Source organism: Bison bison, unplaced genomic scaffold (genome assembly GCF_000754665.1).
Source record: "Bison bison bison isolate TAMUID 2011002044 unplaced genomic scaffold, Bison_UMD1.0 scf7180017864126, whole genome shotgun sequence".
NCBI lineage: Eukaryota > Metazoa > Chordata > Mammalia > Artiodactyla > Bovidae > Bison > Bison bison.
This window is the reverse complement of record NW_011494698.1, coordinates 375988-395293: the sequence shown is the minus strand read 5'-3', so window position 1 is coordinate 395293 and position 19306 is coordinate 375988. Positions and strand designations below refer to the sequence as shown.

Sequence of the window (19306 nt, the reverse complement as noted above, 5' to 3'; positions counted from 1 at the left end):
GCTGTACATTTCATATGTAAGCAAAGGCAAACAAGAGTTAGGCAAGCTTCAAAACTTTAATACAGAAAAAAAGACACTTCCAAAAATAAATGTCACACAAATAAAAGGTTTTTAAAAAGTGAAAGATATTCATGGAACAAAACCCTTTATTATCAAAATATACTAAATACTTAAATCTAATGATGTTGAGGGTTCAAATTCTGGGCCAATGTAGCTTATAATAACATAGTAAAGTAGTGTTTTTCATGATAAGGCTGTTTTAAGACATCACTTAATATAGTTACTTTTTAAACGTATATTTTCTTAAACATCCATTTCACAATTCATTTATTTATTTTACATTCATTTGTAAAACACATTTTCTAACACTGGGTTATTTTGTGCTTAATAATAATGAACCATGGTAAAATACTTCAGTGATTTAAAATCTTTGCTAATGACTATACCCATTACAGATTTTTTGGATACTTATACAGCTACTGCAATAATCAGAAGACCTACAATTCTTCTTAAAAATGACACTCAAGTTTGGTAAACATGCTAATAATTAGAGATGTATTTTTTTTCTAAGTTAGATCATCAGGATTTTCTAGGTTTTTTTTTTTTTTAATCTGCAAAGATAATCTGCTCATTTAAGTCACTTTAAACTGACAAATTATAAAACAGAGGAAAGGTGTCATTTTAGAATTTTCTTTATAATTTCTATGGTTAAAACATGGATGTCCTCTTTCAAACTGTGATAGCACTAAAATTCTGTTTTTGAAATTCTAGATTTTAAAATGTTAAGAAATACAATGCTAGTTACATCTAGAGGGGTATTTTAATGAATTAACCTAATTACTCTTTAAGTCTATAAAGACTTTTTCTTCAATGTGGGTGACACTGCCTTATATTCATCTCAGTACTCTAGAAAATAATTCATTTTATATGTGATCCAAGACAAACTCCGACATATTCTAAATTCTATTCTATAACAAAGAACTAATGTATATCATCCTTTAGATTGACAATTTAGTAGACAGATACAAATCTAAAGCAGAATTTATATAATTAATGGTGCTTAAGTTGGACACAACTGAGAGACTAAGCACGCACTCAATACCAAGTACAACAGACTTCATCCTTACAATTTGGAATTAATTTTCATGCAAAATTTTATATAGAGTATTGATCCTTACTTGTAGATAAGGCAAATTTTTATCTTTCAAAGTAATCAAGACAAATAGTAGAAAAAGCATTTTATTTAAATGGAAAAAGCTACATTAAGATCTGTAAAAGGTGTCAATATAATATTGCCTATACAGAAAAAAATTCAGATGTGAATAGCAACAAATAAAAGTTATACAGCTTTCTACTTAGCAGTGCAATTAATTCACATTGTAATAAAGTTAAGTCAAGTATAACAAAATCAAAACGTTTTACCATAATCAGTATACTGAGAATTACAGTGTAAAGATCATTTCAGGTTTAAGAAATCTGCAGTCAATCTACAGAATACCCCAAGACAAGGGAGACAGTTAATTCATTTCATTATCAGATGTTGGGTTTTTTCAATACTGTTCACAGGAAAAAAGTAACAAGTTGACATACATGTAAATAGAATATATTTAGTCTATACAGTAAAAAAATACAAATTATAAAGTGAGCTAACAAAGAATGAAATCTGAATACAGATTTATAAAACTGACAACATCTTAGATAACACATACAGTATTTTTCATGTAAAAACATCTAGTTTCAGCAAAAAATAATTTGGTTGCTTTTCAGATGCATTGTAGATCTTGTAAGCTGAAAACGCAGACGTCCACGTATCTTAAAAACCATAATAAATGTCTTTCTCAATGCATACAAAATGATAAATGCTCTCATCACAGTCTCAAGAATATTTTTGGAAGTTTGTTTTGTCTTGCTTCAGAAATACATTTAAAATGGGTAAAAATCAGGATTTCATGGTACAATGAAACAGTAAACAGTGCTCAATTTACTGCTAATGTTGAAAAAAACCTAGATTTTACAGTACTCTGGTATATATGAAATTTTTTTTGATTTTACATTGCATATTTCTGAGTCCATTCTCTTGCATGTCTGTTGTATCTGTAGATATACAAAAGGGATACAGTAAAAACATACAAATTAAATGTTTTAGAAGATCTGTCTATGTAAAACTGTCTAACTTTTTACATTTAATCACAATAATCATACATATACCAATTATTGGGTCAATGTGACTTTGGTTCATACATAAATAAAACAGAAAACATAAGGGATTTCTTAAACTAATAGATCTCTTTACAACCTATATGAAAATGTACCTAAGTTATAAATAACAAAATAAAGAAGTCAATTTCTAATACAAATCCATAAAAGCCAACCCTGAATGGCCATTATCTGTAAAATGCGTATGAATCAATGGTACCAGCAAGATGTAGGTCAGTTTAGGGGTAGTTAGGGATAACTTCTCTTCCTGGAGAAAGTAAGGAATATGATATTCAGTAGTTTCCAATTACCAACTTCTTAAGTTTTAGATTTACTACTTAGAATTATATATAGCTTGACAGTTACTATCAAAAAACATGCATATTATGCAAAGGCAAAATAAGTACTATTAAACAGTAAAGGATGAAACAATAAGTGGGAAGGGGTGAGATTTTTTGTAAAAAGAGTAACAGTTTAAAAAGAAAGATTTACTCCTTTGGAAAGATAAACAACAAAAATACTAAGCGTAACTAAATGTACTTAAATACACTGATAATACTTATGTTTTGGCAGACTACATAGAAATGCATAGAAACCAATGTAAGCAAACACTTACTTTTCTTTGTCTGATTTATAGATTTGAGCAATATCTGGTACTAAGGGATCATCTGGATTAGGGTCACAAAGCAGAGAACATATGGACAATAAAACTAGATTTAAAAGAGAACACCATATTAGGTAATGAGTTTTCTACTTTATACAAAAGTACATATGTAAAAATAATTTTAATGAATACACAATAAACTTACAAAGAAAAAAAGCAAAATGAACACATTAAATTACATTTGAGATTAAAACATACAGACTCCAAATACACAGTTGGAAAATATTAGTGTAGCATCCTAACCTCAGATGTTTCTTAGAGATACTTTTTTACTTTAACAAGAAAACTGTCCACTTTTTATTCTATTTTAATGCAAAAAATCTGTGTTCTAATCAATTCAAGGTAAAACAATCAAATTATAGTTAATAGTTCAAACTATTTTGGGAGACTGAGCTCATGCACTTTTTATTTGAGCTTAGAGCTAAAGAGGGAAGATTTGTAAATTATTTTCAATGAAATTTTTTATTACATGTACAGTATTTGTATCAAATGCATTTAAAAATAATATGCACAGCTATCATTACGTAACTTGTATATTTTACAATGTAAATTAAAATTGAAAAAATATAGTAGTTGTTTCTTGCCATGTTGAATCCAAATATTAATGCAAATAGCTATATTTTAAAAAGCAAAAACAAACCAACAAAAAAACTAAGTATCTGAAAAAGTAGGGATCAAGGACTCTGTTTCCTCATTGTCTGCTTCCATGCCACCACTTCCAAGGGGATACATGGAGTCTTTGGAACAATCTTCCATCTTCACCTTCCTCTACTATGTTCATTTATCTTTTTCTACTGTTACACATCCAAAGGTGAATTTATAAGGCAGAGGTGATCCTTAAATGACCTGGAAAGGGGGCGATAAGGGCTAAGAAAAACTAACATTTCATTCCTCTTTTATCTTCCATCTACCCAAAGAAAATTTAAGTCTGTATATTAAACAAACAGGGTAAATTATCTGGGCTCATGTCTCCAGAAAGTTTCCAAACTTAACTCATGATAAAAAGTGAAATAAAACATTTAAAATATTAAAAAGTGAAAAATGAACACATATAAGGAAAATACACGCTACTTTATAAACTAAGCAAGAAGGAGGTTCCTCATCTCCTCCCTCCTGCTACCAAGAGCCCTGTACCCTGATTTCACTATTATGCATACAAAACAAATGTTTTAAGGGAAAAGGTAAATATAGTTAACGTTCATTTGAGGCCACAGGATTGGAAAAGGTAAGTTTTCATTCCAATCCCAAAGAAAGGCAATGCCAAAGAATGCTTAAACTACCACACAATTGCACTCATCTCACACGCTAGTAAAGTAATGCTCAAAATTCTCCAAGCCGGGCTTCAGTAATATGTGAACCGTGAACTTCCAGATGTTCAAGCTGGATTTTGAAAAGGCAGAAGAACCACAGATAAATTGCCAACATCCACTGGATCATCAAAAAAGCAAGAGAGTTCCAGAAAAACATCTATTTCTCTTTATTGACTATGCCAAAGCTTTTGATTGTGTGGATCACAATAAACTGGAAAATTCTGAAAGAGATGGGAATACCAGACCACTTGACCTGCCTCTTGAGAAATCTATATGCAGGGCAGGAAGCAACAGTTAGAATTGGACATGGAACAACAGACTGGTTCCAAATAGGAAAAGGAGTACATCAAGGCTGTATATTGTCACCCTGCTTATTTAACTTATATGCAGAGTACATCATGAGAAACGCTGGACTGGATGAAACACAAGCTGGAATCAAGATTATGGGAGAAATATCAATAACCTCAGATATGCAGATGACACCACCCATATGGCAGAAAGTGAAGAGGAACTAAAAAGCCTCTTGATGAAAGTGCAAGAGGAGAATGAAAAAGTTGGCTTAAAGCTCAACATTCAGAAAACTAAGATCATGGCATCTGGTCCCATCACTTCATGGCAAACAGATGGGAAACAGTGGCTGACTATTTTTGGGGGCTCCAAAATCACTGCAGTTGGTCACTGCAGCTATGAAATTAAAAGACGCTTACTCCTTGGAAGAAAAGTTATGATCAACCTAGACAGCATATTAAAAAGCAGAGACATTATTTTGTCAACAAAGGTCCGTCTAGTCAAGGTTATGGTTTTTCCAGTAGTCATCTATGGCAGTTGGACTATAAAGAAAGCTGAGCGCAGAATTGATGCTTTTGAATTGTGGTGTTGGAGAAGACTCTTGAGAGTCCCTTGGACTGCAGGGAGATCCAACCAGTCCATCCTAAAGGAGATCAGTCCTGAGTGTTCACTGGAAGGACTGATGTTGAAGCTGAAACTCCAATACTTTGGCCACCTGATGCAAAGAGCTGACTCACTGGAAAAGACACTAATGCTGGGAAAGACTGAAGGCAGGAGGAGAAGGGGACAACAGAGGATGAGATGGTTGGACGGCATCACCAACTCAATGGACATGAGTTTGGGTAAACTCCGGGAGTTGGTGATGGACAGGGAGGCCTGGCATGCTGCAGTCCATGGGGTCGCAAAGAGTCAGACATGACTGAGCGACTGAACTGAACTGAGTGCTTTACTATGTGCTAGTTGCATAGTGACCATATGTGGTAATACTATTATAATTTCTTATTTGACATATGAGGAAACTAAGGTTACGTGAAACTGTTCTTAAAGGACAGCTTCTAAGCTAACTAATGAGAATCGACTGTACAGCACAGGGAATTCTACTCAATGCTCTACGGTGACCTAAATAAGAAGGCAATCCAAAAAATAGGGGATACATATATATGTAAAGTTGATTCACTTTGCTGTACAGCAGAAACTAACACAATATTGTAAAGCAAATATACTCCAACAATTTTTTTTAAGTTTCTAGAAGTTGACAAAATGAATTGTTTTTTATAAAAAGCTACCAATATCAGAAGGTAAGTATTTAACACCTGACAGTCTGCACTTTCTCTTGTAATTATTTAGCTGCATAGTTCAGTCAGTTCAGTCGCACAGTTGTGTCCAGCCCTTTGCCACTCCATGGACTGCAGCACACCAGGCTTCTCTGTCCTTTACCAACTCCTGGAGCTTGCTCAAACTCACGTCCATTGAGTCGGTGATGCCATCCAACCATCTGATCCTCTGTCATCCCCTTCCCCTCCTGCATAAGCTAACTGAATTTCATTTTGTGATACTATTCCAGGAAAGTTTATTAATCTGAATAACTTTATGACAGTTATCTTTCCTATATCTAGTATGTAACAGTTATGTGAAAGATTTTTTTAAAAACACTAGCATCTACACAAACATTTTATAGGGACATTTTAGGTCAGAAAAAATGCCATTCATAAATAATTAACTCATCTGAAGGGCTGTTACTTGTCTAATACTTGAAATAATCATGGCTGTAGACACTGCTTCCTATAAAGCTTATCAATTTTTACACAAGTTATGTAATCAGGTAGCATTTATTTAAATTTTTTTTAATGATCATCAATTCTTCCTCTAAATTCTTCAAGAGAAATAGTTTCCTTAAATTTTATAAAAAGGGAAAACTACCAAGTTACTTTGAGGGGCAGATGTTTCTATATCAAAATAGTAACTCAGGCTCTCTTCTGTTAGAGACAAGACAAGAGGGTGGCAAAGCAAACAGCATTAGTGAATGAAACAAACAGCTTCAGATGCCCTATATACACATCTCAAAGAATAATGCTATATAACTGTGAAAGTTGAGAATCTGTATGGAGTATTTATCAGTCCTTACAATGATGCTATTGATTGCCTAAAGTTTAGACTAACATGCTATACGTACTGCATTATTCTAAAGTGTAAATATGTCTTTCTTTTTTTTTTTTTGGCCATACCATAAGACTTATTCCCAGATCAGAGATTGAACCTGGGGCCCTTGGCAGTGAAAGTCTAGAGTCCTACCCATTGGACTGCAAGCAAATTCCTGTCTTTTTAAATCATTTATTTTATCTGCCTAGTTTGCCATTACTTCTTAGATGAAGTAAAAGAGAGGTAAAGCTTTATTATGTCAATAAATAATTCCATTTAGTGAACAGGACAACTGGTCCTAAAATCTTATTTTTACTTCTGTGTGTGCATCTCTTTCTGTGTCCCTGTCTGTTTTTAAAGATAAAGCCCAAACTAAAGGAATGAAATGTCAACAGGCTTATCCCCAAATTTCTAGTTCTACCGTTTTAAATTTCTCTCATTTCATCATTTAGATCAGCCCATCAACACCCCTAAGCATAAGTAATACAAAAGCTATGAAAGGAAAGCAAAAGCAAAGCAGAAGAAAACAGTCGATTGGTTTTTTGTTTCAAACTTAGGTCCCTAAGACCTTTTTGCTGTATTTTTTCTGTCTCACTGTTATTAACTGTTTTAAATCTGATAAATGAAATTACCTTTTGACACAGTCAGAGCTGGTGACCATTGTGACCTCAGGATATCAAGACAAATACTTCCATTACTGTTTATGTTTGGATGGTAAATTTTTGTTGTGAAAGCAATCTAAACATAAAACAAAAAAAATTGTTGATAATCCATGAACTATGAAAGCAAACAGAACCAATTTGCTCTAAGGTAAAATGTCCTCAATTTCATATGACCTTAGAGGAGAAATGTATTCAACACAAACTAGATGAGCATCTACTTTATCCGAATGTAGCTTTAGCTACTGATAATATGAAAGCAAATAAATTCAGTTTCCTGTTCTTCCTAACACCAAGCAATTGAGAAGTATTTTAGAAATTGTAATAAATAAGTCTGTAATAGCTGGTATGACTAGTTGAGTAGCACCTGAGATAATTAACCATGGCTTTCATCACCCCTCAAAGCAACCCTTTCCTTAATTTAATGATCAATTGACACCTGAGTCTAGAAATAGAATGCTGACCCTATTCTGGAGGAAAGTTAAGGGGTCCCAGTTTATTACCTGTGCTAAGAAAGCTACCAAGAATTCCAATCTTTCACAAGAATTGTTGTATCATTTCATATATAATCAGATGTTTTTAAAAATCTAAGGTAATTATCTCATGAGTGATAGAATTTGTTAATGATTCGCTCCCTCACTGACACCCCATCATTTGTTGGTTTCCTTTTTAGAGCTAAGCTAAATTTAATAATAATGTGTTTTAACCTTTCCTATTTTTGTGCTTAGTTGCTCAGTTGTGTCCAATTCTTTGTGACCCTATGAACTGCAGCTCTTCAGGCTTCTTTGTCTCTGGGGATTCTCTAGGCAAAAATACTTGAGTGGGTTCCCATGCCCTCCTCTAGGGGATCTTCCCAACCCAGGGATCAAACCCAGGTCTCCTACATTGCAGGTGGATTCTTTACCACAGAGCCACCAGGGAAGCCCAAGAATACTGGAGTGGGTAGCCTATCCATTCTCCAGGGGAACTTCCCAGCCCAGGAAGCAAACCGGGGTCTCTTGTATTGCAGGCAGATTCTTTACCAGCTTAGCTAGCTACCGAAGCCCTTAATCTTTCCTATACTAAATATAATAAAAGGACTGTATCTTATTTATTATATTTTGTATTCCCCGGTGCAACAGAATATGGTAGGTGCTCAATAAATGTTGGTTGAATACTTAAAAATTGAGAAAGAAGGATCAGCCTTGGAAAGAAAATCCCCGGAATGGAAAAATCTAATTCTTGACCATAAACACTTCCAAACTACACATATGTAATGAGGAAGGTAAGATAGGTTAGGGAAGCTAATTTCTAACCTAACAGATACTGCTTTTTGTTTACAGACATAGTAAAATATTTGATGAGGAAACATATTTTAGATTCAGTGGCTTTATGTAAAAGTTTGGACACGCCAACCCACCCACAGTCTTTTGACATCATGAAAATATCTCTGGATAGAAAGTAAATTCCCTGACATAGGGGTGACATCAATGATAAAAATAAAAATACCTTTGGTGGTTTAAAAGGATAGTCTGTCGGAAAATGTACAGTGAGAAAGAAGACTCCACCTTGATATGCGCTATCAGGCTGAAATTACAAAATAATTACATCAGTGTCTGACTGCTGTATTTATTACTAATCCAAGATGATTCCCTCCAAATATAATGGTTTGAAAAAAAAAATGCCATCCTTTTGTCTTAAGTTCAAATCATTTACCTTGAAAACAGGTTTCTCTTTGTAGGCATGAAGGAGGATTTTCCAGCAATCATGCCAAAATCATAGTTTAAAACAAAACAAAAATAGGACACACACAGTAGAGTGGTATGACTTGACCAAATAAACCTGTTTGTGAGTACCGGTTGTTAAAGATAAGTATACACACAAGACTTTGTGAGAAAAGAATGATGATTCGCAGCAGTAATCAATATCAAAGAAAAGGGTTGAGGCTAGTATATTTCTTCTTAATTATAAAACCTAGGTTTTCATGCTCCTTCCCTTAAAGGGGCAAGAATAGAGATAAATTGAAATGACCGATTTATGAAAAGAAAAGGCTAAGTGACACTATTACATAATTTAAACCTCAAATCTTCACTTAGTAACAGTTTACAAAATAATGTGGAAAATGCGAAAAAGCCACTAATGAAACTAGAGAAATTCAGTTTCATAGAATTATCAAATTATGAATCAATTTTATAAGAGGAATTTAAATTTCGCCATATGCCTTTATAGCAATTAGGAAATACTTATGTTACAAGCAAGAAAAAAAAAAAGGATGATTTAAAAAAGGAGGAAAGGGGAAAAAAGTAGCAAAAATACCTTTAAATTCTATTTTAATTCATTTATTTTAATTAAATGTATCATGTTATACTCTGTCAACATGTTGGTAAGAACAGAAGGCTATCATTACTTCCTACTTAAGTTTCTACATAGATATTAGAGGACCATACTGTATAATTATTCTTACTATATACATTGTTTAATTCTAGTTTAGCAAAAATTATAAGGAATGTAGAAAATATAAGTTAATTACAATCAACAGATATGATCTTCTTACTCAATTATACTATACAGTGGCATATTTACATTACTAAAATAAAGGGGGGTATGAGTAACATAAATTGCTACATATGATTCACCTGCGAAATATTTGTGGAGGGCTATAATTCGTAAGGGTGAGAGGTGATGTTTTGAAAGTTCTTGGTAAGCAATGCAAAAAGATTCCTATCAAAGTAGTTAAATAAATATGATGCACTTCACCCTTTAAAAAAATAACTTAATGTAACAATTTAGTGATTTTAAACATTTGCCCAGGACCCTTGCTCTGAAAATTCAGTAACTGGTGTATGTTTTAAAAGCTTAGCATAAGGCAATTATGATTAAAAACTCTATGGCTTCCTGGATAAATTTCTTTCAAAGGAGGGAGGACAGAATGATGCTCATGGAAACGTTACTAACATACTCTTGTCTAGAAGCAGACCTGAGGTGTCAGTGCCCATTCTCATACAATCAGATTTTTGCCCACAAAAAGAAAAGTCACAACTGCTTCTCAGGTGGAGAAAGAAATAAGCTTAACAAAGGCAATGAGTATAATGAGAAGCCAGTTACAGAACAGCAGGTGATTTTGAATTCAGGACAATGCAACAAGAGGCAAGCTCATGAGATGCCAACAGAGCCACTGCAAAATTGTATCTGATCTCTCACACAGTGATGAAACACTGCAGTGAAACTTACTGCTTGTTACTTGTAGGAATTCCATTATTGGGTTAATTAGACTTATATCTAACCTACTAAAACGTTGAGAGTAACTACACTTAGTTCCAAACAACTTTCTGTATTTGAAGAAAGATAAAGCAAACACAAAGCCTGGTTGCAAACTATGCATAATGATCAGGGATTTGGTAAAGCACTGTAAATGTGTTCCAAGCAAGTATTTGCCACCAGAGCACTAGAAAATCATCATAAATCCTTTACTCATATTTTGCTTTCTGAGTGACTCAGAGTACAAGAAAATTCAACCCTAGCCACAAACATCTGATCAAAGATGAAATGGTAAGAATGAAGGATGGTTGAAGGGATTAATTTCACATATATGAATCATACTTACAGGCCCCATAATAGTTGCTTGCCAGTGGAACACTGAAACAAACAAAGGAGTTTTGGAGTCATTAATAAGAGTTCAAACCTGTACTACTAATGGTACCAAAATCCTAGCGAGAGAGTAAAGCTTACAGTCATCTCCCACAGGTCCAGCCGAACAGTGAGCAGGTGGGTCACGTTGTAGATCACTTAACTCCTGAAGCAAAGCAAAAATAGTTCAGATTAATTCTTTTCCAGTGAAACAAGTGCAATAATCCATGAAGACACAAACAATTCATTTAAATATCATTTTAGGCAGTTCTATTCAAAATATGGACACATAAAATGTACTACGTCACTGATGGATAGAAGAATATGGAATAAGATATTAAATTCCTTCATGAGACAGCTCCAAATTTTAAAAAATTAAATGAATTAAAATACTGTTTTTCTTTAGCATCCCTAATACAAAATATTTTTGAGTATCTATTATATGCAGTGTAACTTAGAATTTTTTTTTTCCCTCAAATCAATATTATACACCTAGTACTTATATAGGTACTAGGTGTATAATATAGATTTTTAAAAAAAAAACACACAGATCCTACTTCAACCAGTTTATAATCTAATTTGGGAGAGTGAAGGCTCACGGACAGATGGATATTTAAGGAACAACATGAAGGTTAAATGGAAAGAAAGGAGAGCAGCTGGGCCATATCTTAAAGCCTAGCACATTGATTCATATGCTCTTTTCTGCTTTCAAGGAAGCAAAAGATCATGGAAATGGCACAGTTGTAGTTGGTCAGTCCTAGGCTGGCATTCCAGTCCTACCATAACTAACGCTATGACTGTGGGGAAGTAATTTACCTTCAGTTGGGAAGGAAATGACCACCACCAACTTTGAAAGGCATAAATTCAATATAAAAGACTGTAAATTAGGACTGAAGAACCTAATTTAGTTAGGCAATCCGTTAGGGAATGTCTTTGAGAAAGTGACATTTCAGCTTGAATCTAAAGGGATGAGTAGAAGTTGGTTTTGGGAGAACTGATACTGTCAGGCACAGCAGCATAAGATGAGGTTGAAAGAGCGGGCAGAGGCCAGGCAGAAAACTGAGAACAATATACATTAAGGATTGGGGGCTTTATACCAAGTGCGTTGGGAGGGGTTTTAAGAAGTGGCATAATCTGATTTAAAAGATGGCTCTAACTATGTACTGAATGGATCAGAGACGGGAAAAAGGGGAAGCTACAAAATTAATTGCTACAGGCAATAATAGGGGCTTGGACTAGAGAAGAGGGAGATAAAAGAGGATGAATTTGGGATATTGTGAAAACACTACTTATGACAGGATTGATGATGAATTACGTGTATAGAGGAAGGAGAAAAGTCACAAATATACATGATGAAAACAAGCAGCAGCTAATATTTACTCAATGTTTTATCATCTTAATAATCCTGTCAGGTAGGTGTTATTATTACAAACAAAGAATAAAAGTGACATGGTTCACTACGTGCTCACAGAACTAGTATAGTGTGGAACTGGGATTCAGACCCTGGCAGTAGGCCTTCTACAGGTGTAGATACCAGTTACTGAGATGTGGGAATATACTAGATGATGTTGATCTGGAAAGTAGATATACCAAATCTGTGATCCCAGTGATATCAAAGAAAAATTTATTCAACATACAAGGCTAGAGCTTAAAAGAGGATGATACTAGAAATTAGAAAATCATTGTATATACTCTGTATTTGAAAACTGTGGGGATGATGTGAACAATTTCATGGGAACACACGTAAACAAATATTGCATTCATCAAATCTAAGATGCTGTCAATGGTAAATCACATCCTTATGTACCAATAATTAAGCAGAAATGTTGCTGATTAATTTTAAGACACATCAATTACAAGGCACATCCAGATTTTAGAAATGTTAAAATGAAAAAGATGGGCATCTTAGCATCATTGCAATGAGTTTAGTGCTCTAACAGAGACAAACAAGAAAGAGGATGTGGTAGGGAAAAGAATCTAATACATGATTAGATTTCCTAAGAATTTCTTTCTTTCCTAAGAATCTGATACATGAGCTAAGTAACCAAGCCAAGTGCAAACTCAGGTCTCCTTCCAAGTTTTCTAGTCCCTTCCAGTGTAACTCGGTACTTTCCTTTTTGTTTCTGTTGTTTCTTCCCCACAGCTTGTGCTGTGCTTCTCTTCCTAACAAGAATTAACTAACAGAGTTAGCAACTTCTTTGGTCCCAGTACAGTTCAACGATAAAGTGCAAGATGTCAGTGATAGTGTTAAAAAAGCAAGGCTTTGAAGTTTAAGTCCAAGTACCATCACTTATTTGCCACATGATCTTGGGCAAAATCTCTTTTTCCCTCTCCAAGTGGCTTGAGGAATCAGTTCCCCAACCAGGGATCAAACTTGGGGCCCCAAAAGTGGAAGCACAGAGTCCTTACCACTGGACCGCCAGGGAATTCCCCATAGCCTCATTTTAGAATGACCGCTTTATTTAACGATTTTCTAATTTGGACTTATAGGAGATTGCTTTTAAAAAGATTCATCACGTTGTGTTTTCTAAACATTAGTGTAAATGAATAAATGGAACTTCTTGGCCCTTATTTTAACTAGAAAACTAATTAAGTGAAAAATGACAGTGTCTTATGAAACTGAAACAGAATCACACACATAGCTGGAGGAGGGGTGGAATGGGAGGCTGGGGTTAGCAGATGTAAGCTTTTAAATATAGAATGGATAAACAACAAGGCCCTACTATATACCACAGAGAACTATATTCAATATTCCTATGATAAACCATAATGGAAAAGAAAATATACATAAGAATGTGTGTGAGTGTACATGTATATATACATGTATAACTGAAACACTTTGCTGCATAGCAGTAATTAACATTGTAAATCAACTATACTTTAATTTAAAAATAATTTTAAAAAGGAAAAAAAGTCTCTAATTGAGATTTAAAAAACTGTTAATGATTTGCATGTATATATTTTACAGAGTAATGCATATGTGAGTAAATCATACAAAATTAACTTTACTAACAAAAAAACCCAAACCATATTTTACTTGGAATAGCCTTGAATAGCATTCAAATTTCAAATGTCAGACTGTTCTTTCAAATCCCTTCAAAATAGTATAGAAAAATACTCGTTATCACGTTCTTAAATTTTTGTGCCCTGATTCTACCTCCTGCTGGAAGTTAGAGCTAAGGATGAGAAAGATAAAATCTAATAAGAGAACTCCTGCAAAAGCCAGGTTCTTAAGTTGTCTATTTAAAGCTGACATTATAGGAAAGCTCACTTATTATAGAAAAGAGGCAGCTGATGGTACATCAAACATTCTTAATAGTCACATCAATCATTAGTTACTACTAAAAATGACACAAGTGCTTTGGTGAGATTTACACATTCTAGAATTTTTAGGAGGGTCTTGAGAGTCCCTTAGACTTCAAGAAGATCCAACCAGTCCATCCTAAAGGAGATCAGTGCTGGGTGTTCATTGGAAGGACTGATATTGAAGCTGAAACTCCAATACTTTGGCCACCTGATGCGAAGACTTGACTCATTTGAAAAGACCCTGATGCTGGGAAAGATTGAGGACAGGAGGAGGAGAAGGGGATGACAGAGTATGAGATGGTTGGATGGCATCACTGACTCAACGGACATAAGTTTGGGTAGGCTCCAGGAGTTGGTGATGGACAGGGAGGCCTGGCATGCTACAATTCATGGGGTTGCAAAGAGTCGGACATGACTGAGTGACTGAACTGAACTGAACTGAAATTTCTAATGTTCTATCCCTTTATCAAAATATGTATCTGGTAGCTAACAAACACATGAAAAGATGTTCAACATCACTCATTATCAGAGAAATGCAAATCAAAACCACAATGAGGTACCATTTCATGCCAGTCAGAATGGCTGCTATCCAAAAGTCTATAAGCAATAAATGCTGGAGAGGGTGTGGAGAAAAGGAACCCTCATACTGTTGGTGGAAATGCAAACTAGTACAGTCACTATGGAGAACAGTGTGGAGATTGCTTAGAACACTGAAAATAGAACTGCCTTATGACCCAGCAATCCCACTGCTGGGCATACACAACGAGGAACCCAGAATTGAAAGAGACACGTGTACCCCAGTGTTCATCGCAGTACTGTTTATAATAGCCAGGACATGGAAGCAACCTAGATGTCCATCAGCAGATGAATGGATAAGAAAGCTGTGGTACATATACACAATGGAGTATTACTCAGTCATTAAAAAGAATACATTTGAATCAGTTCTAATGAGGTGGATGAAACTGGAGCCTATTATACAGAGTGAAGTAAGCCAGAAGGAAAAACACCAATACAGTATACTAATGCATATATATGGAATTTAGAAAGATGGTAACGATAACCCTGTATGCGAAACAGCAAAAGAGATACAGATGTATAGAACAGTCTGTTGGACTCTGTGGGAGAGGGAGAGGGTGGGATGATTTGTGAGAATGGCATTGAAACATGTATAACATCATGTATGAAACAAATCACCAGTCCAGGTTTGATGCAGGATACAGGATGCTTGGGGCTGGTGCACTGGGATGACCCAGAGGGATGGTACAGGGAGGCAGGTGGGAAGGGGGTTCAGGATGGGGAACACGTACACCCATGGCAGATTCATGCTGATATATGGCAAAGCCAATACAATATTGTAATTAACCTCCAATTGAAATAAATTTATATTAAAAAAATATGTATCTGGAAATATGTCCTGTTACACTGTTTGGAAATAAGTGACTGAATCTATGGTATATATGCACAGACAGAGTGACCCACAAAAAACACAATATATACCCTCCCCTGCCTGCAAAAAGACAGACCTCATATTTGGAAAAGGAAAAATTCTGAGATATCCTAGGGAGGTAAAAATATAAAACAAAATACTATAACTTGACATATCAAAACTGTACCTTTTTGCTCTAAGTCTGTTCAGAAGCCAGTGTACTTTTAAACACAAAAAATCAAAGACTACTTATACTTCTCCCTTTTGATTTAATTTACTCAAAGGTTTCCAGAAACTGCCCTGTTACCTGATTTATGCTTTCTCTACCATAACTGGAATTCTTATGTATCTACTTCAAGCATCACAGCCACATATGGAGTATTAAAAATAATTTAATGATTCTTATTTTAAAAAGCAATGCCAGGGTCAGTAATCTCTTCCTTTGCTCTTCTCTCCACTCTTTAAGAATTAATACTGAGCTACCGTCTTGTGAATTACACAAGCTGCTCAAGTCCATAAGATCCCCATAAGACCCAATGTATTCCATGCTGATCAAAAGCAAAAGATCTCAAAGACAAAGCATTCAGAATCATTCATTTTAATTATTGTGTGTGTGTGTATACAAAAGCAAAACAAAGCAAAATAATGCTTTGTAGGGAAAAATAAGATAAAGCAATGTATAAACTGTGAGACACCCATAAGGTTATTACCCAAATCAAACCACTATCACCCTATTAGAATACCTCCATTATGACTTTGGCAGGAAAGCATGTCACTTGCTGTTGGAGGGAGTATAAGTTGAGATTTATTTCCCTGGTGGTCCAGTGGTGAAGAATACGCCTTGCCATGCAGGGAACATGAGTTCAACCCCTCGTTGGGGAACTGAGATCCCATGTGTGGAGCAACTAAGCCCACATGCCTCAAGGAAAGATCCCAAATGACTTGAGCACTGCAACTAAGACCTGATGCAGCCAAATAAATAAATGTTTAAAAAAAAAAAAAAAGAATGAGAGGACTTCCCTGGTGGTCCAGTGGTTAAGGCTCTGTGCTTTCACTGAAAAGGGTATAGGTTCAAATCCTGGCCAGGGAACTAAGATCCCACATACTACAGAGCCAAGAAAAAAAGAATGAGATATGTATGATGTATGTTGACATCAAACAATGTTGTGTGAAAATAAAACAGTTTTTGAGTGAAAAATATATGTGGCAGAAGTATGCCCAAAAGATCCCATAATACTATACATGCATAGAAAATAAACTAGAAGAATACACACCAAGTTCTTAATAGTAGTTATCTCTAGGGGTGGGTTGTCACCTTTTATTCTTTTTACATTGTTCTAAATTTTCACAATAATTTTTCAATTTTTTTTTTAATTTTAAAGACAACTGCTTTACAATGTTGTGTTGGTTTCTGCCATACAACATGAATCAGTCATAATTTTATATATACGTGTGTGTGTGTGTGTGTGTGAGACTGTGCTGGGTCTTCGTTGCTGTGCACCAGCTTTCTCTAATTGTGGTGAGGCAGGGCTACTCTGTTGAGATGCGTGGGCTTCTCATTGCACTGGTTTTTCTTGTCATGGAGCACAGGCTCTAGGCACACAGCGTTCAGTAGTTGCAACATGCGGGCTCAGTAGTTGTGGTGCATGGGTTTAGATGCCCTCTTCCTGGATCAGGGACCAAACCTGTGTCCCCTGCATTGTCAGGCAGATTCTTATTCACTGTGCCACAAGGGAAGTCCTTCTGTCATTTCTTTTTTTTTTTTAATTTAATTTTTAAACTTTACATAATTGTATTAGTTTTGCCAAATATCAAAATGAATCCGCCACAGGTATACATGTGTTCCCCATCCCGAACCCTCCTCCCTCCTCCCTCCTCATACCATCCCTCTGGGCCGTCCCAGTACACCAGCCCCAAGCATCCTTACAAGACAAGGAAAGGCTGAGGAACTGTCACAGATTGAAGCGCGCACGCACACACACAAACACACACACACAAAGGGGATACAACCACTAAATCTGGGATCCCAGATTGGATCCTTGGACAGGAAAAGATCCCAGACTGGATCCTTGGACAGGAAAACAATAGTGAAAAACTGAATGGTAAAATCTGAATTAGGTCAGTGGCTTAGTTTACAATATTGTATCAATGTTCCTTTCCTTATTTTGATAACTGTACTATAATTGAAGTGAAAATCGCTCAGTCGTGTCCAACTCTTTGCGACCCCATGAACTATACTGTCCACGGAATTCTCCAAGCCAGAATACTCGAGTGGGTAGCCTTTCCCTTCTCTAGGGGATCTTCCCAACCCAGGGATCAAACTGGGGCCTCCTGCATTGCAGGCAGATTCTTTACCAAATGAGCTATATCTATGGTTATGTAAATTGTAAGTAATAGGGGAAATTAAGTGAAGGATTTATGAGAACTTTCTGTACTAATTTGGCAAATTTTCTATATGATTAAATTATTTCAGAATAAAAAATAATGAAAAATATTTTTTACATATTCTAAAATTTAATTCACAATTTTCCTTCCCAAGCTTCCTTCTTTTTATGTGTTCCCTTTATTTATTAATGGGATTATTAGTCTCCTAGTCACCAGGCTCATTTTGACTCCCCTTTTTCTTGTTCACCTCGTCAGACAAACAAAATAATATATTCTACCCCAATACCTATTTGTTGTTGTTGTGTAATCACTAAGTTGTGGCTGACTCTTTTGTGACCCTATGGACTATAGCCTGCCAGCCTTCTCTGTCTGTGGGATTTCCCAGGCAAGAATACTGAAGTAGGTTGCCACTTCCTTCTCCAGGGGATCTTTCTGACCCAAGGATTGAACCCTGCTTGCCAGACAGATTCTTTACCACTGAGCCACCTAGGAAGCCCCCAGTAAACTATTACCTCAAAAACCTATTACAATTCAACTATAATTGCTTCCCAATACTCTACCAATTACTTGCATAACAATCTTCTAAAAGCACAGTTTATTTCATTTTTCTGTTTAGAAAATGTCAGTGGCTCCCTATTACTTATTAAAAACCAAATTCAACCAATGAAGGTCTTTTCATTTTCTAGTCCTAACCCTACTCTTTCAATAGGGCTCCCATTCACAAACATGTCCAATAATTCTCCAAAGAATGCCCTTGGGCTTTCTAAAACACGTTGGGGAGATCTGTGAAGTCAAAAGTAATTTCATAATAAGACTAAAATATTTGTATTTTTCACTCTCAATTATCTCATGGGTATACAGTAGAATTTTCCAGGTTAAAGATAAGTAATACTGTGACAGACTGAATGCATGAGATGTGAGAATTCAACTATCATTTATAAGCCTGACTATAATGAGGTCTGAACATGTATAAAACAGTGGCACTTTATTTTTGTTGTTGCTGTTTTGGAATATATAGTTGTTTTTAATAAAAATGTTATTTATGTTAATACATATTGTTCAGTTCAGTTCAGTCGCTCAGTCATGTCTGACTCTTCGTGACCCCATGACCTGTAGCACACCAGGCCTCCCTGTCCATCACCAACTCCCAGAATTTACCCAAACTCATGTTCATTGAGTTGGTGATGCCATCTGACCATCTCATCTTCTGTTGTCCCCTTCTCCTCCTGCCTTCAATCTTTCCCAGCATCAGGGTCTTTTCAATTGAGTCAGCTCTTCACATCAGGTGGCCAAAGTATTGGAGTTTCAACTTCAACATCAGTCCTTC

At 35.4% G+C, this 19306-nt stretch overlaps 1 protein-coding gene across 1 annotated transcript in view; it reads right to left on the bottom strand.

Annotated features, from left to right (window-relative positions):
• Positions 1 to 558: 558 nt before the first annotated feature.
• The window catches only part of UBE2D1 (ubiquitin-conjugating enzyme E2D 1), a 37156-nt gene continuing 18408 nt past the window's right edge, over positions 559 to 19306 (bottom strand). The window contains exons 2-7 of the mRNA XM_010839643.1: positions 10965 to 11028; positions 10840 to 10871; positions 8745 to 8822; positions 7230 to 7335; positions 2813 to 2906; positions 559 to 2094 (exon numbers count right to left, since the gene is read on the bottom strand). Of these exons, the coding sequence (XP_010837945.1) occupies positions 2049 to 2094; positions 2813 to 2906; positions 7230 to 7335; positions 8745 to 8822; positions 10840 to 10871; positions 10965 to 11028 (420 nt within the window). The 3' untranslated portion in view covers positions 559 to 2048. The remainder of the gene's footprint in view (positions 2095 to 2812; positions 2907 to 7229; positions 7336 to 8744; positions 8823 to 10839; positions 10872 to 10964; positions 11029 to 19306) is intronic.